Source organism: Gallus gallus, chromosome 2, assembly GCF_016699485.2.
Source record: "Gallus gallus isolate bGalGal1 chromosome 2, bGalGal1.mat.broiler.GRCg7b, whole genome shotgun sequence".
NCBI classification, from domain to species: Eukaryota; Metazoa; Chordata; class Aves; order Galliformes; family Phasianidae; genus Gallus; species Gallus gallus.
Window position 1 is genome coordinate 140,914,982 of NC_052533.1, and position 24,646 is coordinate 140,939,627.

Sequence of the window (24,646 nt, forward strand, 5' to 3'; positions counted from 1 at the left end):
TCTATAAAGAGGGGAGCCCCACGGGGTGCACTCACAGGGCTGACCCCTTCTGCACTGCAAGAGGAGCTGCTCTTAACTGGGCTGTATATATCAAACATCTGGGGATATTTACATGCATAAAAGCCTATTATTCATAACCAGCAAAGTCAGACTAAATGTTTCTTGCCGTCCTAGCTGAATGCCATGAGCAGTGTTATGGACAGGCTCTGAGCCTCTCAGTGCAGAGTTAAATCGCAGCGTTGGACCACTGTACTGCAGCTTTCCCTTTAAGAGCCCTTTGGCTAACGGCAGTGCACTGAAATGCAGGAGGTGGGACAACACCACACACAAAAATGAAGAAGTGAAGGCAGGAAAAGTTTCTCCAGAGGAAAAATGCAGGGCTTGTCCTTCACCCTGACGTCAGATCTGTCTTTAATAAAATCCCCAAAGAGCCAAGAGAAAAAGGCAGAGTGCCTAGGCTAGGTTACCAGTTAAGGATTGCTCTGCATTCCCGAAAGTGGTGTTTTTGTTCAAAACGGCTCTAAATCTGGGTTCAATCAATGTATTTAATCCCGGCTTCCAGGGATGAGGTGGCTTTTGCCCTGGATTCTAGCAACAAGCAGCATTTTGCAGGTGAGTTTGGAAACTGCAGGAGTATCCTCTGCAAACACTCTTGTGCTTAGTGCATGGTAGGGTGGTGGGAGTAAGTGCGGTGCATGCGGGAAGGTGGGAACTGGTAAGTGGTGGGGAGGTGAGAGTGGAAGTGAGCAGGGAAAGGTGAGCTGTGGGGGAAAGGAAAGGAAAGGAAAAGAACGGAAAGGAAAGGAAAGGAAAGGAAAGGAAAGGAAAGGAAAGGAAAGGAAAGGAAAGGAAAGGAAAGGAAAGGAAAGGAAAGGAAAGGAAAGGAAAGGAAAGGAAAGGAAAGGAAAGGAAAGGAAAGGAAAGGAAAGGAAAGGAAAGGAAAGGAAAGGAAAGGAAAGGAAAGGAAAGGAAAGGAGAAAGGGAAAAAGAAGAAAGGAAAAAGGAAAAAGAAGAAAGGAAAGGAAAAAGGAAAAGTGCAGAAGTGTCTGTGAGTTGAGTCCATCTCTACTTAGCATCCAGGTGAATCTGCACACAAAACTGTGGGTTTCTCTTTTTGTTTGCTTGGTTGTTTTCTTTTATTGCTACTATTCTTACTGTGGAGCAAAACAAGGAGGAAACGGTGACCCTGCGCTGCCCGGAGCAGCCAGAGTCAGGCTGCTAGGGGAGCAGGTTGGAGCGGAGAGGCGGGCGGCGGTGACCGGCCGGGCCGGGAGCGGGGCTGGAGCAGTGCTGTGCCGTGCCGTGCAGGGATCGGGACCGGGACCGGGAGCGGACACTGCCGGCCGCTCCCCGCAGGTGCGGTGCCGCCGCCGGCGCTGCCTCCGATCAGTTTTGTTTCTCCCTGTTTAGGAGACAGTCAAGGCAGGGAGGCGATGCGTGCGGGCAGTGCCTGTCCGCAACGGGAGAGCGGGGAGCAGTCCCACACCCCACCCTCATCATCATCCCCGGCGGTAGCAGTGGTAGCAGTGGGTAACCCGAAGGAGGTGCAGAGAGAGGGTGCCAGCGACACGCTTGAGGCTGTGGCATTCCCTGAGACAGCCACGTGTAAGGCAGCGTCTGAGCATCGCTTCTGCTCACAGCGGGGTGAAATGAACTGCTTTGCACGGGGGGGAATTTGGGTTTGTAGGGCTGCTGGTTGTGGGGTGTGTAGAGAGATGAAGTGGGGCATTACAGAGAGAAAGTAGCACGCGTGGTGTGGTGAAACGCACCTGTGTGCATGCAGATGGCTCAGCGATAAGTCCTGCTTGAACGTGGAGATGGGCTGATATGGTGCCTCTTCTAGAAAAAGAAATAAAAACAAAAACAAACAACAACAACAAAAAATACAAACCAAACGATCACAAAACCAGTAGCAAACAAAATGCACCTCTCTGTCTCTCTGAGGTAATAATCAACTCAGATTTTTGTTGAGCAAGCAAAAAGTCACAGGAATAGAATAGGAGAGCCCAACTCCTGCCACCTCCCCTCCAGTGGGGTTATTACAGAAGGTGTGTGTGAGTGCCTTGGAAATCTCTTAGTGGCTATCTCAGGCTCCCTGATATCAAAGCTGTTTGTCAGAAAAGCAGCTGTAGCATGAAAGTATGTGTGAGTGCATGCAGACACATGCGCCTGCTGCGGGGATGAATGAGTGGGTGCAATCTGAATAGTTCTGGCAGTGAATTTGGTCTAAAGAGTATCTAAAAAAGTATTTGAAAGAATATAAAAAAAATAGCCTAAAAGAGTCGTGGTTCTGGACTGTCTCCAGTTCAAGCTGTCAAACTATCTGTGCTGGTGGAGCTCCATCTCTTTGAAGTATCCCAGGGCATTGCCACCTCCTGGACCAAGATGTGGAGTTGGACCCTGGGAGCTTGTGCCATCTTTAATAAGAAAGCTCCAGTGCAAAACTAGCTTTCTGTGGGCCTTCTGCACACCTGAACTGCTGTGGGATGGGGATAGTAAGCTGCTGAAGGGCAGATTTGTGGTTGTTATATAAAAGCAGATGAGGGAATGGGGGTGAGTAATGTGACAGTATGGAGAGATGAGACATGCAAGGCAGAACAACTAGGAGTAAGAATTAGTCTGTGCAGTACTGAAAGGACTTTTGAGGGAAGATCAGGCATGATCTAGTCTGCTTAAGAGAAAGATGTTAAACAGTAAAATGCATATTGCAAATGATATGAGATATTATAAATATTTACCTGTGATGGCCACCTTGCTCATGAGAGATATCCCATGATCAAGGAGATGTCTCCTAGGATCATAGAATACCCTAAGTTGGAAGGGATCCACGAGGATCGTTGAATCCAACTCCTGGCTCACCACAGGACCACCCAAAAATCAGACAGTATATCTGAGAGCATTGTCCAAACGCTCCTTGAACTCTGGCATCTTGGGGTTGTGACACTTCCCTGGGCAGCCTATTCTGTGCCCACTGCCTTCTGGTGAAGAACCTTTTCTTGATATCCAACCTGACTCACCCCTATTGCAGCTTTATGCCATTCCCTTGGGTTCTATCACTGGTCGCCAGATAAGAGATCTCATGGTCATCTGCTACAACCACATGCAGATGGACACTAATAAAGCTGTCAGAGCCCCACCTCACTGTGTGTTGCATTGTATCTTTGATACAACAACAATAAAGATCTTCAATCCTCAACAGCAATAAAGATCTTCCCAACCTGGTGCAAGTCTCCATGGAGTGCCAGCACCAGACAGGCCACAATGCACATGCAAACATCCATGGTCTCTCTGGGGACCTGTGACTCTCCTACAGTGACAGGCAGATGAAAAAAGACAGAAAAAAAAGATGCTACGCTGGGAAAGAGAAGAGCAGGGATGATAACCAGAATATACCTAGAATATATATATATATCTATGGGCTTCTTCCAAGGAGAAAAGGAGAGGAGAGTTAATAGGAAAAGAACAGGTATGTCATAAAGAACTCTTCAGAAGGCAGCTCTCAGGTCCTGCAGGAGTCACCCTCACCTCAGTGCTGCATTCAGCCACAGGTGGTTACTGAGTTCTTAAAATGTTTTATTGATAAGGTTTTGTACTGGGACCTAACTGTATGGGTGAAGAGTTTGGTGGCTCTGGGCAACCTGGTCTGGTGGTTGACGACCCTGCCTGTGGCAGGGGGGTTGAAACTAGATGATCTTTGAGGTCCTTTTCAACCCAGGCTATTCTATGAGTCTATGATTCTATGAAATAGCAGAGTGTAATTAGAACTTCAAGCATATCTTTTCAGATGTCTTAAAATGTTTTTCATAGATATAAGGGCAGAGACCATGGGAGCCCAAGTCCCATCAGCTTTGCTGAGATTCCTCAGTGCCTGAGTCATTTCTGCAGCAAGAGCTTTAAGTCTGGGTGTGATGGCCCCTTTTAGTGCTGCGTACAGAGGAATCAGAGCTGGGATCTTCTACTTTTTGTCCTCTTGATTCAGCAGATAGGAGATCCCTATTCAGATGGGACAAAAAAATCCCAGAGCAGGGTGATGGTTAGCAAAGCAATTCTGCACTTTTTAGAAAATTGGGGAATTATATGGGAAGAAGGAAGGACAGCATTGGGTTTTTCTAAAATCCCCAGTGTGAAGGGGGGGAATGGGTGGTGTGTAGATAAGGAATGAGTGCAGTCCCACAGAATTCGCCTTTGATCATAGAAACATTTGGGTTGGAAGGGACCCTTAAATGTCATCCAGTCCAACTCCCCTGCACCAAACAGGGACAACTGCAGTTCTATCAAGTTTCTCAGAGCCCCATGCAGCCTGATCTTCAGTGTCCCCAGGATCCACCACCTCTCTGGGCAACCTGTTCCAGTGCCTCATCACCCTTACTGTAAAAAGTTTTTGCCCTATATCCAGACTAAATCTCCCCTTTTTTAATCTGAAACCATTTCCATGTGTCCTGTCACAACAGACCCTGCTGAAGAGTCTTTTCCCTTCTTTCTTATAGCCTCCTTTCAATACTGAAATGTCACTATCAGGTCTTTCGGTGGTGCTGGTAACAGCAGGTCAGATGGCAGAGTGGTACTGCTCTTCATTATATCAACTAGTAGGCAGGTTTGACACTTTTATTTGATGTGATGGCAGACATGACACATAAACACCAGACTTTTGGCTTAGTGGGTGGAAAGGAGGAGTGAGATCTTCAAATATGATTTTACAGCCTCTTTTGTGAGCAGTGATTTCATTAACTAATCGCTGATTACAACATGAATTCAGAGCTGCCTAAGGCTGTGTGGAAGGTGGTTTGAAAACTGTAATGTGTGGTTTTTCCTTCTCCTTTTTATAAGATTTATTGGCACAGATGTGAGGCCAAGAAATTCATTTGCAAAATATTTGGATATGGTGGCAGGAAAAAATGATTACATTTCTCTGTGCTCTTCCAGAAAAAACCACGTTCTGACCAAGTTTGAACCAAAAAAAAAGAAAGAAAAAAAAAAGGAAAAAGAAAAATCCAGAGATTGATTTATTAATTTATCTATTTGCTTTGCTAGCATCTCACATATAGTCTAGAACTAAAGACGCCTTTATCCTTGCCTGCAAAATCCTGTGGCTCTCTGAGAGAGGTAAGCTGAGGTTTTTCTACTGAGTGCCCTGTAATGGAAGGATGCAGGCTTGCAACATGGACAATGTCACATAGATAATCTCAAGCAGCATAGATTCAAGGTTCATATTACTTGTCCCTCTACCCTTCCCACCATTCCCTGTTGCATATGCTTATCAGAGAGAGGCTGACTGTGCTCCTTAGAAGCATAGTTTCATCCTCCACTTCCATACATTACAGATGTCAATTGAAGTTACTCTGATTAGAGCAGCAAAAGAGCCAGCTGTGAGTAGCTTATGGCTCAGCGCTGGTAGATGTCACCCCTGTGCGTATGGCTGCACCACACGTAGACTCTCCTAAATCTGTTTTATTCAGCATTGCCCCTTGCAAATCCTCACACATAACAAAATCATTGCCATTTCTAAGGCAGCACACTGAAAGCAGAACTGAATGGTGCTTCAGATGGCTTTGAGGCCTAGACCCAAATCTGGGATTGCTTCATGTGGCAGCAGTTCTGTCTGCCATGTGAATACTCCTCGAGCTGGGATTCTCAGGGGAAAGGCATTAGTTAATGATAATAACTGTGGGCTTTAGCAGAAGTATGAGATTCCCATGGTTGTGTTGGGTGTCTGTTCTTTGAAAGAGTTGCGTATGTTTATGTTCTTCTGTTTTCCCAAGGTGCTGGGGAAAGGTCAAAAATTTCAGAAGTCCTCCATGTTTCTATGGGACTTTTGACTTTTTTATTCAGGAGTTGGACTCGATGGTCCTTATGGGTCCCTTCCAATTTGCTTTATTCTATGATTCCGTGATTCAGAAGCCCTGGGCGCCCACACTGGGGCATTAGGAGATGCTTTAGTATCGTGTCAACACTCATCTTTCTGAGAACTGCTCTTTTTTTGGATGGCCTCAGTGTCCCAGCGGGGTCTTCAGCATTCCTGTCTGGACAGCCTTGGCTCTCATGTGTGAGTGGAAATGAAATGAAGCTGTTTTAAAATAAAAAAAGAAAGAAGTAGTGCTGTGCATGAGGACATTGACAGATGTGTCCTGGAAGAGGCTGAATGCCCACAGCTTCAACTCAAGATACTGTTGGGTATCAAATCCGTCAGTGTCTCAAGCTGGGGATCAGAGATCAGGGGAAGGTTTCCCTTCTCTTTTCAAATTTGAGTTTGTCCCTTGGAGAAGCAGGTAGGCACCTTAGGTTAAGATGTCCTCCTGACTTTCCCTTTGCTTTCTTATAATATAGCTCAACCACTGTCAGTCTTAAGATGCTTACATTAAACACAACATTTCATGTTTCTATTAAGTAGAAATTTTGACTGAGAGCTGTCAGTGTGGCAGTGAACAAGCCTAAGAAGCCAAACAAAGCCTACCACTTATTTTCCTGTACATACCAAGAAATCAACTCTAGCTCTCTGGTTTGGGCTTGCAGCACCCAAATTTTCCTATCAGTGCCTCTTCTAAGCTTTATCCTGCCCAGAAGTTGCTGCATCCTTATACAGGCTACCTTCAGCCTTCCACTGCTCAATGCTGGCTGGCAGGAGATCACAGAGTTTTGTTTTTACAGATGTGTTCCTGGGTTGAGGGTCCCTGAGTCTGCTACTTTAGCAGATATTTGCAGATGTTCTCCTCTGCTGCTCTGGGATTGCTAGCTGTGGGTAAGGATCTCCTGCAAACTAGTGGTCTCCCAGCTCTAGGCAATACCTCCACTGGTCCCTGTTTTTCAGTGCATCCATACCAAAACCTATGTTTTTCTCTCTTGCCTGTTGCTTATTCTGGCATCCTGGGTGAATCTTCTAGAGTTTTCTTAATCCCTCATGGCTTCTAATAGACTGGGCTTTGATTTGTAATCCTTGCTCTAGGCTAGGTATGGGAAAGTAGTAGGAAGAAAAAGCATTTTTACCTCTCTGGGTGCCAACAGCTGGCTCTGCTTGTATGTGTAATTCTTGCAGATGGGGAAAGAAAAGAGAGCCATTAGGCTGAAACAGCTGTGGAAGAAGATAACATTTAAGCTAAGCTTTACAGCACAGCTTGAATAATGAAATTCTAATACTTGGGTTGCTGATGCATTCCAGGACTGTGCGGTCATCTCTGTGTTCCACTTCTCTTTCTCAACAGCTCCCATGTTGTTCTGTTTTATTATTCTGGGTCTGTCATTCTACTTAACCTAGAAAGCAAATGAGAGATGACCAAGTTGGAAGGCCAAGTTTCATGAACTCCAGGATGGCTTCTGTTGAGCCCAAAGGGAAACCTGAGAAGTACTTGCAGAAATAATTGTGGGTTCATGCATCATCCAGGGGGGGTTGTTAATCAGCTGAGCATACCTGGATCCTGATGTTGCTGGATATGTGTGCAGCTAGAACCTTGCTGTAACAGAGCAATTCCAGACCTTCTCCTAAGGCTTTGTGTCCTTGCAGATTTAGAAGAAAAAATATCTCATGTGTGGTGATAGAGCAGTATAGCAAAGTATCTTGGTCCAGCATTTCTTTGATGTTTGAATGAACAGAACTCTCAATACCAGTACTGCTTATGTTGCTTAAATACCTTTCTCTTAGAGCTGAATCAAATTCCTTCTGTTCAGTTTGTCATCACTGATATTTAGGGACCATCTGTTCTTTCCCTTCTTGGCATACTAAATACCTATCCAGTGCAATACTTCCAAGGGAATATGTAGCATCAAATATCGAACCATGGAACTACTATACCTACCACCCATATCATAGAATCATAGAATTACCAAGGTTGAAAAAGACCTCCAAGGTCATCCAGTCCAACTGTCCATCTACCACCAATACTTCCACCAAACCATGTTACTCAGTACAACATCTAAACGTTTCTTGACAACTTCCAGGGACAGAAATTCAACCACCTCCCTTGGCAGCTCATTCCAGTGCCTGACCACTCTTTTGGAGAAGTATTATTTCCTGACATCCAGTCTGAAGCCATTCCCCCCTAGTCCTATCGCTAGTTACACGGGAGAAGGGGATGACTCCCACATCACCTTAACCTCCCTTCATTTAGTTGTAGAGAGCAATAAATTCTCCCTTGAGCCTCCTCTTCTCCAGACTAAGTAGACCCAGCTCTCTCAGCCGCTCCTCATAAGACTTGCGCTCCAGACTTCTCATGAGCTTCATTGCTGGTCTCTGAACATGCTCCAGGGCCTCGATGTCTTTCTTGTAGTGAGGGGCCCAAAAGTGAACACAGTACTGGAGGTGCGGCCTCACCACTGCTGAGAATAGGAGAGTGATCATTTCCCTTCTCCTGCTGGCAGTACTATTTGTGATACCAGCCAGGATGCCATTGGACTTCTTGGCCACCTGGGCATACTGCTGTCTCATGTTCAGCTGAGTGTTGACCAACACCCCTAGGTTTGTTTCTTCTACACAGTCTTCCAGCCATTCTGCTCCAAGCCTGTAGTGTTGCTTGGGGGTGTTGTGGCCAAAGTGCAGGACCTAGTCTTGTTGAACTTCATCCCATTGGCCTCAGCCCGACTATCCAGCCTGTACAGAGCTGTAGAGCCTTCCTACCTCCAGGCAGACTGACAGTTCCTGCCAACTTTGTGTCACCTGCAAACTTACTGAGGGTGCACTCACTGCCCTTATCCAGGTCATCAGTAAAGATATTAAACAGGACACGCCCCAGTACCAACCCCTGGGGAGCACCGCTCACAACCAGTTGCCAGCTGGATTTAACTCCATTCACCACCACTCTTTGGGCCCATCCCTCCAGCCAGTTCTTTACCCAACGAAGTGTGTACCTTTCAAAGCCATGGACTGCCAGCTTCTCCAGGAGAATACTGTGGGAGACAGTGTCAAAGACTTTGCTGAAGTCCAGGTAGACTACATCAACAGCCTTTCCCTCATCCACCAGACGGGTCACTAGATCATAAGAGATCAGGTTGGTCAAGCAGGACCCGCCCTTCATGAACAAATTTTGTTGTGGCCTTTGAGTACTTGAGGGGAGCTTGCAAGGTGGAGAGGACAGACTTTTTACATGGTCTGATAGTGATACAACAAGGGGAAATGGCTTTACCTTAAAAAGGAGAAATTTGAGTTAGATGTTAGGAAGAAATTATTTACTCACAGGGTGGTGAGGTACTGGCGCAGGCTGCTCAGAGAAGCTATGGATGCCCCATCCCTGGAGGCATTCCAGACCAGGTTAAATTGGGTTGTGGTCAGCCTGATCTGTAGGGCAGCAGTCCTGCCCATGGCAGGTGTTTTGAGCTCAATTCTCTCTAAAGTCCCTTCCAACCTAGGTCATTCATGATTCTATATGATAATAAATGATTCTATGACTTTTGGGGGGACAACATTAAACACCCAAAGCAATGACTTCACTGAACTTGTATTTGTTCATTATGGGACTGGCTATACTGCACTGGGGAGACATTCATAGAATCATGGAATGATAAAATCATCCTGTTTGAAAAAGACCTTCACTATTATCTTGTACCAGGTCTCTGCAGTCAGACTGGTAGCTTTGCTCTGAAATTCCAGCAGTATCTTAAAGCATCTCCAGGTTGTGTCGTAAACAGTTGTCACTGCCATGCCTGCTAAATGCTGTCCTTTGCATGCTTGTATTTGTGGTGCAAGAGGTTCCTCTGTGTTTGTTTGGACTTGTGGATCTTGCTTCCTGGGTTTTGAAGCCCACCAAAACATTCCTTCATATGTATGATAACGAAGTAGGCTATATTTCACATTTATGATCACCAGTTTATATCTGCTGTGACAAAGGGAAACTTCTGTATTTGGGCTGATAAGAAGGCAGAGACATCAAAATCCATCTGGAGGAAATTAAGCACTCTCTCGAATGGCTGGCACATGTACTTGGCTGCCTGCAGGCAACCAGGTCTTTGGTTTTAGAGTAACAGCTGGGTCATTTTATCTCTTTAGCAAGGAAGGACCAAACCACAAAAACTGCAGCCAGTGCTGAGAATCTTCAAGTGGATTATGCTATAAAACTCTTCAGTTACATTTTTAAGGGAAAAAAAAAAGTGGAAAATAAATTAGGAAAGTATACATATTCCCTTAACTAGTTTGGCCACTCAGCAGGTGATTTTTTCATAAGCACTGCTGGCAGTATTTCCTGCTGGATCTTGGTCTTGGAGGACTAGGTCATATCCACAGCACCCGTGTGTGGGCTGGTAAATGCTGCTATAAGAATATGGGTGCAAATTCAGCCAGTTTTCCTCTTTCACGTTTGACTTCATCTATTGCAGTTACCATCATTAAATCTATATTGGCGTCCCTGATATCTGTCAACAAAGTTCATCTATGAAGATCATTTGTTGTTAATGATGTATTCACTATTAATGACAGCTGGACTAGATAATCCTAGTGGTCTTTTCCAACCATGATGATTCTACAATTCTATGATTCTAATTCTCACTGGGTTGGTTTTTGTTTTTGTTTTTTCTTTTGAGTGCCAATTGTACGTCTCTAAAAACAGACCCTTAACCAAATATTTCTGTGATGCACAGCTCTCCAGGGACATCAGAATGGGATCAACTGCAAGTTGATGTCTATGAGTTGGTGGGTTTCCAGGGGTCGCTTTACTTGTTCTTAGAAATTTTGCATTAAAACTGATAATTGGCTTCTTTGGTGCACTGGAGTTCCCCGAAGGGTTGGTGTGACCGTGTTTGTACAGACAGGTGGATTCCTCGCTCGTCAGAGTTGCTCGGGTGTGGGTGGGCTCCTGAGCCTGCAGTGGAACAATGCACTACAGTCCTGCTTTCATACTCAGATAAGAAGCTTCTGCTTCTTCTAGATGATATGCTTAATTCGGTGTGATTTACATATATGTATATGCAAAAAATAGACATGTGTATTCCCCCTACACACCTGTGTTTCTATGGTTTGTGTCATTTATTCCATATGTATCACATAGGCTGTCTGCTATAGGCTGAGGGGGTGTCTGTCATATTTTAACTTATTTTTTTCCCCTCACCTATATTAAAACGTTTTCCAAGGTATCATCTTGGAGGCTGGAATATTTGATTAGAGGAATAAAAGGATATGACAGCAGAGCAATTAGGGTTTATTTAAAACCTCTCCATTCTCAATGATTCCACCATTTGAAAGAGGAATAGTTGAAGACTTCCATCTGTCCGATTCCCCACGTGATCACATGCTTGTCAATGTGTTGACCATGGTTTTATTGTTCACCCTGTAACACAGTGGGGAACCTCGCTTAGAAACACCACCGGGAGTTGTGCAGATATAAATATTTAAGCTTAACACCACATCTGCCTCCCCAGACGCTCCCCAGACGCGTCATTTGGGACACGGGGTGTGCACAGGGAGAAGCCCCAGCCGAGGAGATCGCTCGGGAGAAGCAGGAGAGCTCTGAGCCCTGACATCTGTGCACCAACACTGCCCTCGCGTGTCGGGGAGCCGGGAGCCCAGCTCTGTGCTCGAAGCTCCCCGTTGGCCTGCAGGGCGCTGCGTGCAGCCAGCACCAGGGCCAGCTTTCCAGAGATAAGCAAAAATGTCAGTACCCATAGCATTAGAAATTAATCTTTTTCCTCCTGGAGACAAACCCATAGAAAGTGTCCTCTCCTTCGTGGGAGAGCAGCAGCTTTAACTGTTTAAGAGCTGAAATGTTTCTATCAGTTTATGGTTTTTTTAGGGTGGGGGAAATGGCAATATTTTCCTGGAGTGTTTTTGCTTTTTCCTTTTTTTTTTTTTTTTCCTTGGAGATGTGAGGGTGCTGATGGGCATGGCAAAGTCTAAAACATTTTCTACTTGTGACGTGCTAAGGTGCTTCGTTGGAACCCCCCATGACAGCGGGTTGTGGTGGAGCTGCAGCAGTACTTGTGACTAGAAAAAGGGTTTTTTTTAATAGAATAATAGAATCATTAAGGTTGGAAGGCCTTCAAGATCATCTAGTCTAACTATCGGCCTAAGCCTATGACCACTCCAGAGCATGGCATTCAGTGCCACATCTACACTTTCTTGTATACCTCCAGGAGCAGTGACTCCCCCACCTCCTTTGGTAGCCCATGCCAGTGCTTGACCATCATTTTCCTAATGTCCAACCTGAACACCCCCTGGCACAACTTGAAGCCATTACCTCTCATCCCATTACTGTTATCTGGGAGAAGAGGCCAACCCCCACCTCACCACAACCTCCTTTCAGGTAGCTGTAGAGAGCAATAAGGCCTCCCCTGAGCCTCTTCTCCAGACTGAACAATCTCAGTCCCCTCAGCTGCTCCACATAAGACCTGTGCTCCAGACCCTTCACAGCTTCACCGACCTTCTCTGGACACAGTTCAGGACCTCAACGTCTTTCTTCTAGGGCCCAAAGCAGTACTCAAGGTGTGACCTCAAGCTGTTGTTGTTTTTGGTTTCATGTAATTTAGAGCATTGGAGGTTTACTGGAATTATGGGGAATTTTTCCACCTAGTTGCTTTTTACCTGAGTTCCTGTGGGTATCTCAGTATCTGAGTCATGTGTGATGGGTTCTTACATCGCATTGCATCAGCACAGCAAGTTGTAAACTGCTGATCACCACTGATCTGATAGAGCTGGAAGTGCTGGAGAGGTGAAAGATTGATGCCCTTTGCAGGCATTGGGTGCATGTGATGGATGAAAGATAAAACACAAAGTAAGTGACTGCTGAGCAGCTGGCAGCATGTGAGAACTGGCTCAGTGGAACAACAACTTTTTTGCATCCAGTAAGAACTAAACAACTTGGTTTATTATCTGTGTGTAGGAGGAGGGATCATGGTATGGTTACAGTGGAGGAACAAGAAATCTAGCTGCTATTTTTAGATCTGCCACAGACATCCTGTCTGCCTTCAGGACAGTCACTTCATCTCTTGGGCCCGAGATTAAACAGGGTTATTTGATACTTTCCTCCTTGCAAAAGATGCTGCTTTTCACCCTGAACATTCCCTTCTTGAAGCAGAATGTGTCACGCTCTGCTTGGCCTTGCAAATGCAATGCATGAGTTTCCATCCACAGAGCTGACACCACTGAGTGTATCAGCGTGCACTGCTTTCAGCAGCTATTTCATGTTCTTTCTCTTACATCTGGATTACCAAAACCTTATGTTTCAGTTCTCCTTCCACTGACTTCTGGGGCATCAGGATTCATTCTCCAGCAAAATACATAATTTTCCTATATGAATAACTTCACTCCTTTTTTTTTTTTTCTTCATGATTTGATGCCAAGAGTTGTTCTAGTTTCCCCATTTGCAGTTTACACTGTATTTAATTTGAAAGCAACAGTCTTGTCCCTAAAGCTTTGTACGAGCCAAGGGCAAATCTACAGGCCTCTGGTTTCCTTTTTTCCATCCCCATTTGCAATGTGGCAGCTTTCCTTTGTTGGGAATGGGAGGGAAGGTACAGATGCATTTGGGGGATTTCTGTTGCATATTAAAACAAAATCTGAGCTTCAAATGTGTCTGGAATAGTGTTTGTCATGCAAAGCCCATGCTGACTTGAGAGCTGGCTCCATCCGCTTCCGAACCTCCCTCCTCCCCATTGCCTGAGTTTGCTCCTTTTGCTGTTTCTGGGCCAGCTCTTCAGGAACAGACTGTTCCCCTCACCACCCCCTCCTCCTGGTTCATAGCATGTGGGATAAGATGCTGTTTTCAGCCATCGCTCTGCTGACTGTCCTGCAGTTGTTCTTGAGACTGCAATGGATCTGTGGGTTCTGGAGGATAAAAAGCTGGACATGAGCCAGAAGTGTGCACTCACAGACTGGAAAGCCAATAGTATGATGGGCTGCATCAGAAGAGGGGTAGCCAGCAGGGAGAGGGAGGTTACTGTCCTCCTCTACTCTGCCCTTGTGAGGTCTCATCTGGAGCGTCCAGTACGGTACTGATTCCTCCAGTACAAAAAGGATGCAGAGCTGTTGGAGCACGTCTAGAGGAGGGCCATGAAGGTGATCAGAGGGCTGGAGCAGCTCTCCTATGAAGACAGTGAGGTAGTTGGGCTTGCTCAGCCTGGAGAAGGCTCTGGAAAATCTTACTGTGGCCTTCCAGTACTTGAACGGAGTTTATAAGCAGGAGAGGGACTGACTTTTTTAGTAGTCAGAAAGTGGACAATGAGGAATAGCTTTAATCTAAGAAAGGAGAAATTTAAGTTAGATGTTAGGAAGAAATTCTTTACTCAGCAGTTGGTGGCTCTGACACACGCTACCCAGAGAAACTGTGGATTCCCCATCCCTGGAGACATTCCAGGCCAGGTTCACCAGGGCCCTGGGCAGCCTGAGCTGGTGGGTGGCAGCCCTGCCCATGGCAGGGGGTTGGAATTGGATTGACATTAAGGTCCCTTCCAATCTAAGTCATTCTAGCATTCTAGGATTCTAGAGTTCAAAATATGTATGAAAGGACTCCATGTTGTTAATCTGTGGGTATGGAGGACACGCTGCTTTCCACTGCTACTGCATGGGGCTGGCTAATGCACTGCAAAGAAGACATGTGGCCCTCCTATCCATATAACCACATCCTCAACCAGCATCCTCTTGATAAAGATAATGGCAGGAAATGGGCAAGTGTCTGCTGCAAAACTATACTGCAGTGCAATGGTCCTGCAAACGTACATAAGGGTACAAACAGCTTTACGCAATTCTTGTAGGCCAAATACTCTGGGCTTGTTTTCAGTATGGGGAAGAATTACACTCCTAGTCATGAGTTAGGAGGCAAAGGAAGGAGAATCCTTCCCATACCAGGTCCATAGAATTCTAAATACTTTGTGGAAATCCAGACCAGTATGGACAAGATGTAGAGAATTTATCCATGGCAAGAATGCAGAGGAAACTTGATAACTGTGAGAGAACAGTACTGTTTTAAGTCTAAATTACAAGTTTTCTTTAAAGAAGCAAAGAAAATCTCAGATCATCTGTGGAAAGGAACTCTGTACCATGCAGACAAAGCACTGTTTTGGAACAAAAACATACTTTTATTCTCTTCTCACCAAAATAAATATATATGAGGTATTTTAATAGTAATCATTCCGAATGATTTCAGTGTTATCAGTGTGCATGCAGTTTCCATGACAGTCTGCCTGTGGAAAGCTCCTAACTTCAGGAAATTCACTCATCTCTGAAATTTTTTCTGGTCATCTAATTTCCTTTCAGACTTATTAAAGTCTGAGTGGTATACGTTCTTGCCCATAGAGGTGGTGGATGCCTCATTCCTGTAGACATTCAAAGACAGGCTGGACTGGGCTCTGAGCAACCTGATCTAGGTGTCCCTGTTCACTGCAGGGGAGTTGGGCTGGTTGGCCTTTAAAGGTGCCTTTCTACTCAAATGATTATATTATTCTGTGATTCCTTATAGTTTTAATTCATCTTTAGTCAAACTGCTACTTTTAGCAGTTATCTGATGCTACTAAGATCTATGGGATAAAATGATAGATCAAAATTTAACATGAATAGGGTAATCATCCAAGGGAAAAGCAAACAAACAAACATAAAACAGATAGGGATCTAAATCACTCTTAAGGATGAAACAGAGGGCAAAAATGTAACAAAGCCTAAAACTCAGGCATCCTGTGCTGTAAAGCTCCTGAAAAGCAGACAGCACCTATTCCCTTCAGTTTTGGAGAGTTAATGGTTCTGGGCTCTGTAAATACTGGATGTGAGACCCAGGTCCACAAGGATCAGCCCTAAACTCCTCTTGACCACAGTACGGTTTGGATGCATACACACATTTTGGTATCTCTGTATTTTTCTCTGCTGTGTATCTGAACCTAAACTGAAAACAATGAGCCTTGGACACTCCTCTGAGGTTGAAAGATAGGCTGAAAAATGTAAATTCTAGGGTTTTCAGCTTAGCAGAGTAGGGGAAAGAGGAGAAAAGTGACCTGGAGGCCTGGCAACATATAGAGATGGACAATCGTGGGAGGTCTGGTCCATACAGCTCTGGTTGCATCTGGCTCAGCTTGACCTCAGGGCCTGGCACTCATCCTCCAGACAGCAAATTCACATTGTGTGAGCTTTCTTCAACCTTGAATAGGCTTCGTTTCTTGGCTGTGTCCTGGAAAGTGGATGTTATTGCTGATAGCACTGTGTGGCTGCCAGCACACTGGAGCCAAATCTCTCCCCTCTCTATACTTTGTTGCTACACAACTTACACAGTTGGGGTCTTTCTTTTTGTTATTGAATCTCAACTGTTCATCTTCTCAGTGGATTTAGGGAAGAAAAGGACATGTTAAGATTGCACTTTTGACTCCAGGTTCCACTTTCCTGTTGATGCAGCCACATGTTTCCTACTCGCTGGTTTGGTAAACAGACAACAGTTCAACTCTTCAAATCTTCATAGAATCAGAGAATACCTAGAGTTGGAAGGGTCCCATAAGAATCATCAAGTCCTGGATTCTCTCCTGAAAGCAAATTCCCCCTCTAGTCTCTGTCCAGAGCAGCCTTTTTTTTTTTTTTTTTTCTTTTTCTTTCCTTCACACATCCCACACATTTTCCATCCTGCTGTGGTTTAATGCTTTATTCAGAGCGAACAGGATTTCCTCTTGATTTTGATGAAAATGTTCTTCTCCCTTGCAGCTCTCACTTTTCTGTTTCGTGAAGAAAAAAGTTGTTACTACTTTTAACTTCAATTCCAAGTAATTGAAATTCAATCGATAAATTCCCTGAATAGTTTCTACATTCACTCAGGAGAAAAAGGGTTATTTTTTACCTGTAATGGAATGAACTGATCCTTGAATACTTCAAAGCACTTCAAAGCTTTGCCCTCCTGACGGACCTGTGAAAACACTGCTTTATTTTTTTATTAAAGACGTGGAATTTGGTTTGTTTGTTAGTTGCTTGAGCATGTAACTCAGATGAAGTTAACTGCAGCATTACAAACATTAATAATATGGATGTATTCATGAACAGAAAACGGAATATGAGCTGACAGTGTATGCTTGCAGCCCAGAAAGCCAATTCTGTCTTGGGCTGTATCAAGAGGTTTAGTTAGCAAGGTTGAGGAGATGATTGTCTCCCTCTTCTCTGCCCTCATGAGGCCCCATCTGGAGTACTGTTTCCAGGTCTGGAGCCACCAACCTGAGGAGTTCATGGACCTGTTAGAGTGAGTCCAGAGTAAGGCCAGAGGAAGATCAGAGTGGGCTGGAGCACCGCTCCTGTTGATAACAGGCTGAAAGACCTGGGGTTTTTCAGCCCATAGAAGAGAAGACTCCAGACCTTGCAGCCTTCTAGTACCTAATGAGGGTCCACAGGAAAGCTGAAGTGAGACTCTTTGTTAGGAAGTATTGTGATAAGACAAAGGGAAATAAATGGCTTAAAACTAAATGAGGGGAGATTTAGATTAGATGTTAAGAGGAAATTCTTTATTCAGAAATTGGTGAGGCACTGGAACATTTTGCCCCGACTTTACCCAGCGATGTTAAAGAAGGAGAATGCTTCATTCCACAGGTCTTTTTGGTAGACTCTAAACTATCTGCTTAGTCCTGTCTCTTGTAATGTAAAAATCTTGTCACAGGGGTGTTAAGACGAATACATTAGTATGTTCAGTTTGCAGTTGTCCTTTTTCTGCTTACAGAATCCATACTCCAAACTATTTCATTCTTGACTACCATCTAGAAAAGTTAATGATTTCCAGATCGTTCCAGATGTTTTCTGATTTCCTCCATCCTTATAGCATTAGCCTTTATAATCATGTGTGTGAAGTGTTTCTTGATATATGTTTTCACAAGTAATACCTCTCGTCTACATGTGGAAATGGCAAATTCCTTCAGATAGTCTGTGTTTGTTCCATATTTTTAGGACACATAAATTCAGCAGAGGTTGGGAAAAGGAAACCTTCAGCTGATCATCGCACTCTGCCTGAAAGATCTCACTATAAATTTGCTAGGGTTATTTCTGCTGGTCTCACTTTTAATATGAGCATAGAGCATTTCATCGTTTCTCTAGCTTACGAGTTGTCACATTTTTGGTCTGATGTCTACCTGGTGTGCTTGGGCACAGACCCCCTTGCAACTATGTTCTGAGTGGTTCTGTACATCTGACCTCATCCTGTGCTGTCAGCTATATTTCTATTGAATTTACTGGTTTTATGTAAAAGTCTGAAGACTTTCTTTTTTTTTTTTTCTATTGTTCAGTAGGTCTTTGGTTTTTAAGACAGCAAAATAAATGCTCAGAAGTGTGTGCTTCACATTCTGCTGCTTGCTTCTCCTTTGAACATCAAGAATCACTGTAGCAAAGAACTTCAGACTTCCTTTTAGAGTTCCTTTTTGGCACATAATAAAACACAGTGACAAAATCCTAATTAAATCCACCGAGGGAGATTTCAAGAGGCAGTTGTTTGACATTAGTAGCCTGTAATATAGCTAAAGGCATTACATCAGCTTTAGGAAGAAAACAATTAGGAAGATAATGTATTCCCAGGGAATTCAATATTTCATCTCCTTGAAGAACTGATTTAGAGCAGCATCTGTTCTGTGCTGTGTATTGTTTTATATTTTCTTTCAGATCCCTGAACCTTAAGTGGATTATTTAGATACACATTTATTTGTGTGAATCAGTTTGCACACACATATGTAATAGGAATCTTTCTAGGATTCCCCTCCAGGGGGAGAGGAATGCAGAAAAGTCAACCACTGGAAGTAGTATAGGCCATGACAACATTTCTGTCCTGCTGCTGGTGTTGTGATGTGCCAGGAGAGTTTGAATGTTTGTCAGCAGAGGCCATAGAAGATATCCAGTTCCCTTTCCTTTTTGTCAGCATGGACGCTCTTATTATTCTGTGTTCATATTTGAATTCCCCCCGTGCCATTACCCACTTTGTATGTCCTGGCAGGGGGTGTCTGTGGTTTGTTTCCTGACTGTGTGTCTCTTCTGCCTCTGCACTGTCAGTGTAATAGCACAAAACTCTTTCTTTTCCTATACATATTAGCATACCTACTGTTCTATTTTCAGAGGCTTCCAGATGCCTGGCACTTGGTCAGAACATGAGACCACCTCTCGCTGTCTAGATGTATAACATTATCTTCAATTCCTGTTTCCCTTCCTTAATTTAAATGCTGCTGTCCCACTAGCTAAATAAGTTTATAACACCATAAATACTTCCTTTATCTCTGTGAGTTTTTCCTGACAGCCTTTGTGCACTATGCACAGTCACTGCAAAGAAGGGCTGCGTCTCTTCAGTCTTTCCTGTATCTGTCCAAATTAGTGTAATCAAATCAATTTACCTAATAAATCCCAGTTTTTTTTTTAAAAAAAGAATCTGATTTTCATTAAAACTCTGCTTTACACAGAGTTTAAGGTCCCTTTAAACCTCCATAGACTCATGAAAGAATACTAAGCCCTTCATACTTGCAGTGTTACCACATTAGGGCCCCGGGCAACCTGACCTAGTACTTGATCTAGTGGTTGGCAAGCCTGCCTGTGGCAAGGGAGTTAGAACTTGACGATCCTTGAGGTCCCTTCTAACCCAGGCCATTCTGTGATTCTATGACCATTTATACTAATCACAGGAACTTGTTTTCCCTTCATCTGATAGGCCTTGTACTCATTTCTACCTGAAAGTAACAAGAATCGATGATTTAGTAGATTCTTTCGTAGACAGAGAAGCTATAATAAAGACTCTTTAGCGTGGTCTCTTGTGACAGGACAAGGGGAAATGGATTCAAACTAAAAGAGAGGAGATTTAGGCCAAATATAACAATAATTGTATTTATTTATTTATTTATTTTAATGATATGCACGGTGAAGCTCTGAAGCAGGTTGCCAGAGAGGTGGTGGGTGTCCCGTCCCTGGAGACATTCAAGGTCAGTCTGGATGGGGCTCTGAGCAACCTGATCTAGCTGTAGGTGTCCCTCTTCAGTGCAGGAAGGTTGGACTAGATGACCCTTAAAGGCACCTTCCAATGCAAATGTTTCTATGATTCTATGATTCTGTGATTCCATGACTCTGTGATTCTGATTCTATGATTCTATGATTCTATGATTCTCTTCTATGTTTCTGAGTATAGGAAATTCTGTGCTTCCTACAAGCATCAATCTCTTAAGTTAGGAAAATTATCTGTTTGTTCTCAAGGGTTTTTTCATCACGAGTGATATCAGTTAAACCTTTCACAGTACAGATATGTAAGTATTATAAGGCCTCCAAGTATAGTAATACTATCATATATTTTAAAGAAGGGCCAGAGAGGTTTCCAGAGGATGTGAGGGAGAATTTATAGAAATGTTTGATTTGGAAGGGACCTTTAAATGTCATCTAGTACAACTCCCATTGGAGAATCCTGCAGCTTATTCCTCTTCCCACTTTCCTAGCAATACATTCTCTCCTTTTGGGCCAAAATATCTCCCCTAACTCCCTCTCATCAACTGAGAGTTCTATATACCACAGCTCTGCTTTGCCATCTGGCTGAGAAAAAAGCACTTGTTTGCTACACATCCTCAGTGCTAAAACAGATCACTTGTTCCTGTGCCTTCAGAGAAATCAGTCTGTCTCCGCAGTGGGAAATTAAAGAGATGTTGGAAACAGAAGTGTAGCAGAGCTAAGCTTCGTCAGTACTGAGAACCCTTGTTCATCCAAAAAAACAGTGGGTTTTTTGTTTGTTTGTTTGTTTGTTTTTTGTACCACTGACCTATGTAATGGAATCTGATGATATTTCTTTTCCGCTCTGGGTTTCAATGGATTTCTGATTTGGTTTTCTAGCAACAGCCTCAGACACTAGACAGATGCTGGATGAATATTTGAATTCCATGTTTCCACCTTCTCAGAAGAGCTCAGATAACTAGGCTGTGGTAGATACTGATGTGGGTATCTTTGCTTCAAACCTACTAATGCTGTCTTACTCTCTGCACACACAGAGCTGACTCACTTCCGATGTTATAGAAGATTTTGCCATGATTTTCCCTGGCAAAGGGTGGAATAAGGCATATCATTTTAAGATTGGTCATTCTATTCTGCAATCAGACTCTGAAATAGTTTCAAGTCTTTCTAGAGCATATGAAGGTCTGGCATCTTCTGCTTGTCCTAAAGATGCTACTGACCCATATTTCTTTCATCTGCATTCTCTGTCTAACAGATCTAATCAAATACCAAAATATGCCATTCTTGGAGCAAAAATATCCTTTCACTATGGGACTCTTTGCCTGGAAATGATACTGTTTGCCTGGAAATTATACTGTTTATTCAGACAACTTGTAGGCTCCGTCTGTTTTTCACTCAACCACGAGGATTTAGCAGTGCAGTTTTACTGCTCATCTTTCACTGAAAGTCTTAAGGTGGCTTTGATATAGTGATATGACACCACATTAAATGGTAGTTACATTTTTTTGGATGAATCTGCACATGCCATGTGTTCTCAAGGGGCCATTAGAGCAGCAGTGGCAGATTCACTTTCGTTCTATTGTCTTGAAATCCTCCAGCTATAAAACTAGACATATGGTATATTTCCTGTTATCAGATAAAATAATAATTAGCTGCCAAATAACATATTTGGCTGTGCTTATGAAGAGAAGATGTATCTAAAAAATAGGATATTTTTATCCGTATTAAATGTATTGTTTAACAAAAAAATGATAGTGTTTTACTTTTGTGTGCCAGAACCAGACTTGAGCTAGCTAAAGGCAGGACTGAACTGGTTTGGTTTACAGGCGTATTCTGCAAATGGTTTTGACAAAGTATGCAATCACACAGTCCCTGAAATTGTTGTTGCCAGTGCCCTCTGGAGGCTTCAAATCCCAACAGCGAAAGATGGAGAATTCAGACCCACAGGACGACCTGTCCCAGTGCTACACTTACCTCCTTGTCAAGAAGTGGCCTTCCTGGTGTTCAGACAAAGGCTCCCTGAATGAATTTTGTGGCTATTGCCCATATTTTTGCCTTCTGCTACCACTGAGAAGAATTTGGTTGTGATATTTTTTGCTCACCGTCAAGCAGCTGTGGGTTGATCCTGATCTGCCTCTTTGCCAGGCTCCAGAAGCCCAGTTTCCTCAGCATCTTGCCTCAAATTATGATCTTTAAGACTCTGACCATCTTGTTTGCCCTTTTCTGGTGCCTATTTCCTAAAGCAGTGGCAGTTTGACATGGGAGGAAAATTGTTATTTAAAGAAAGTAGAAACATACAACTTCATCAGTTCATCATCATCTCTGGGGAAAGGCTGGCATTAGTTCAAGCAAAGTGTTTCAGATTTGAATGATAAAATTTTGAAATGAAAAGTTGTTTTAAGTCAATTGGAAATATTGGTAGAAAACTGCTGACATTCAAAATTCAGACTTCTGTTTCAAATAGAATTATTATGAAAACTAAGATGATTTAGAAAAATGCCACCAAACTTCTGCTATTCTTGACAGGAGAGAAAAAAAGGAAAGAAAAAAAAAAAAGAAAAAAGTGGAACTTCTGTCTTTACTTTTTTTGCATGGCTTGGAACAGAGTGTAAGAGTAAGAGGACAAAAAGCATCTTCCCTTTGATTCGAGGTCATGACTGAATAATATGAGATAAGCAAATGCAGACCATGGCTAATCACAAAGTAAAACCTCTGCCAAAGCAGTTTGGTCCTGTCTGGGAACTGGAACTATGATACTGCTTTTGTCACCCAGCCCACGACTCATATGAAAGCATCTTGTTCTGTACTGTTTTAGGATGATTTGTAATCCTATGACCTTGGATGGTCCAAATGCACTCTCATTTGTTCTCCACTCTACTTTCCTAAAATTGAAGTCTGCCTATTCATCCCTTCTGGAGACTCTTCTCTGTTGCTCCTCCAGATGTTCCCTGTTAATTTTCAAACTCTAGTTCAAACTACTTTTATCACATGAGCTCATTAGCTGCACAGATGGAACATGTGCAGCACAAGACTTTGAAATGTTTTCAGAACACAGAAAATATGTTGTTTAATGCCCTAATTAGTGGAGTATGTGATGGCCGTGTCAACTTGTTAATGATGGCCAAACATTTTTAGGTCACTGTATTATAAGGAAGTGCTGCTCTTACTGGAAGAATGCTTACAAAACAACAGGTTGTTTTCTATCAGGAAAGTTCTTTCATTCTGAACACTCCATGTAAAAAAGTAAAGAAAAGGCAAGACTACATTGATTTTGCCAGTATAAGCAGTATTTTGGCGAAGCAGTAAATGTATATAATCTTTACTCTGCAATTGTCTGAACTGAGTTAGAAAAGGATATTTCAAACATCTGCCTACATTCTTCCCGCAGATATATTTTCCAAAATGATGTTATGGGAAGTTGGTTTTTCATCACTTGCAGATCTCAGAAATATTAATGGTTGACTCACTGTGGATTTTTTTATTTTCTTAAACTATTGAGTGTTATGCTTCATGGAGAATGTTCCTTTCTGCTCAGCCTGCAGTGCGCAGCAAGAATTAATCCAACTGGCACTTGACATCTATAAAACTGTCTTACATTTTCTGGGTTCAGGATCCACCAGTTTACAATATGCTTTGGAGATTTCATGCCTGAGATCAGTTTTAAGAAGGTATCTAGAAACTCATGGATGCTCTGGGGAAGCTGAGCCCTCAGTAATCGTATTTTCCTCTTCCTGTTATGTGTCCTGCAGAATCTGATTTATATCTCTGTCCTGATGCTGGCTCACTTATCATTAGTATTATCTTGTGATAGTTGCCGAACATCCATAGGGATTCGGGGATTTGCTGTGAGAGTATAACAACAAGGAAAACCTGATAGCACTGTGTTTACTGCTGATCTAGCTGTAAGAACTGGTTCTTTGTCAACCCGTCTGTCTTGTATATAGTAGTAATGCGAATATTCAGCAATATTCAGCTCAGAATTTCAAACTGAGTAAAAACAAAAAACAAATTTCTACTTTGATGGCCTGGTTTGAGCCAGGTGTTAGTTGACATCTGGCTGAACATGAACCAGCAGTGTCCTCACTGTGGACAAGAGGGGCAATGGCATCCTGACTTATATCAGAAATAGTGTAGGGTTAGAGAAGTGATCATCACTCTGTACTCTGCTCTGATGAGGCTCACTCAATGGAGCTCACTCAATGTGGGTATTCTGGGGTGATTTTCAAAGAGCTTCGAGTTTGTGAGAACATTTGGAGCTGTATGCTGTACGTAGAGTTGGCTCTACTGATGTTTCTGCTCTGGCTGACTAAATTGTTCAGCCAGTAGATGGAACCAGGAGAAAGCTGATGCACCACCTGGAGGAGAGACAGGACGAATTCACAGTCCTTTCCTCCAATATGCATACCTAGGTGTCCACTTTAAGCGTTGCTATTAACTTCAGTGTCCTGGCTTAGGACAGTCAATCTGAAAGAAATATAATTATTTCTATAGAGTGATAAGCTTCTGCTGACAGCCCTGGGTGCGCAAATCCAACCAGCAAGGCTGTTAGGGGTAGTCTGCAAATCAGACGATTTGATGAAATAATCTCCTTTTTATAATAAGGAGGATATTATAAAAAAAAAGTCTCCACAACAACATCCTTCTCTTATGGGTGTGCCAGAGGTGGAGGACTGGAGATGATCCAGACTGTGTCTCATTCTTCCACTGGTGATATTTCAAACATGTTCAGAAAGGCAATATCAGAAATGTAGCTTAAAAATACTCCTTTGAGGTGCTCTACAGTTGGAAATAGATAGTCCACTTTTTTTTTTTTTCTCATCAATAAAA

At 43.2% G+C, this 24,646-nt stretch overlaps 1 protein-coding gene across 2 annotated transcripts in view; it reads left to right on the plus strand.

The window, feature by feature from the left end:
• Positions 1-443: 443 nt before the first annotated feature.
• WISP1 (WNT1 inducible signaling pathway protein 1) overlaps positions 444-24,646 on the plus strand; it is a 35,664-nt gene continuing 11,461 nt past the window's right edge. For both annotated transcript variants that reach the window (NM_001024579.2, XM_015283082.4), the window contains exon 1: positions 444-612. In NM_001024579.2, coding sequence (NP_001019750.2) covers positions 565-612 — 48 coding nt within the window. In that variant the 5' untranslated portion in view covers positions 444-564. The remainder of the gene's footprint in view (positions 613-24,646) is intronic.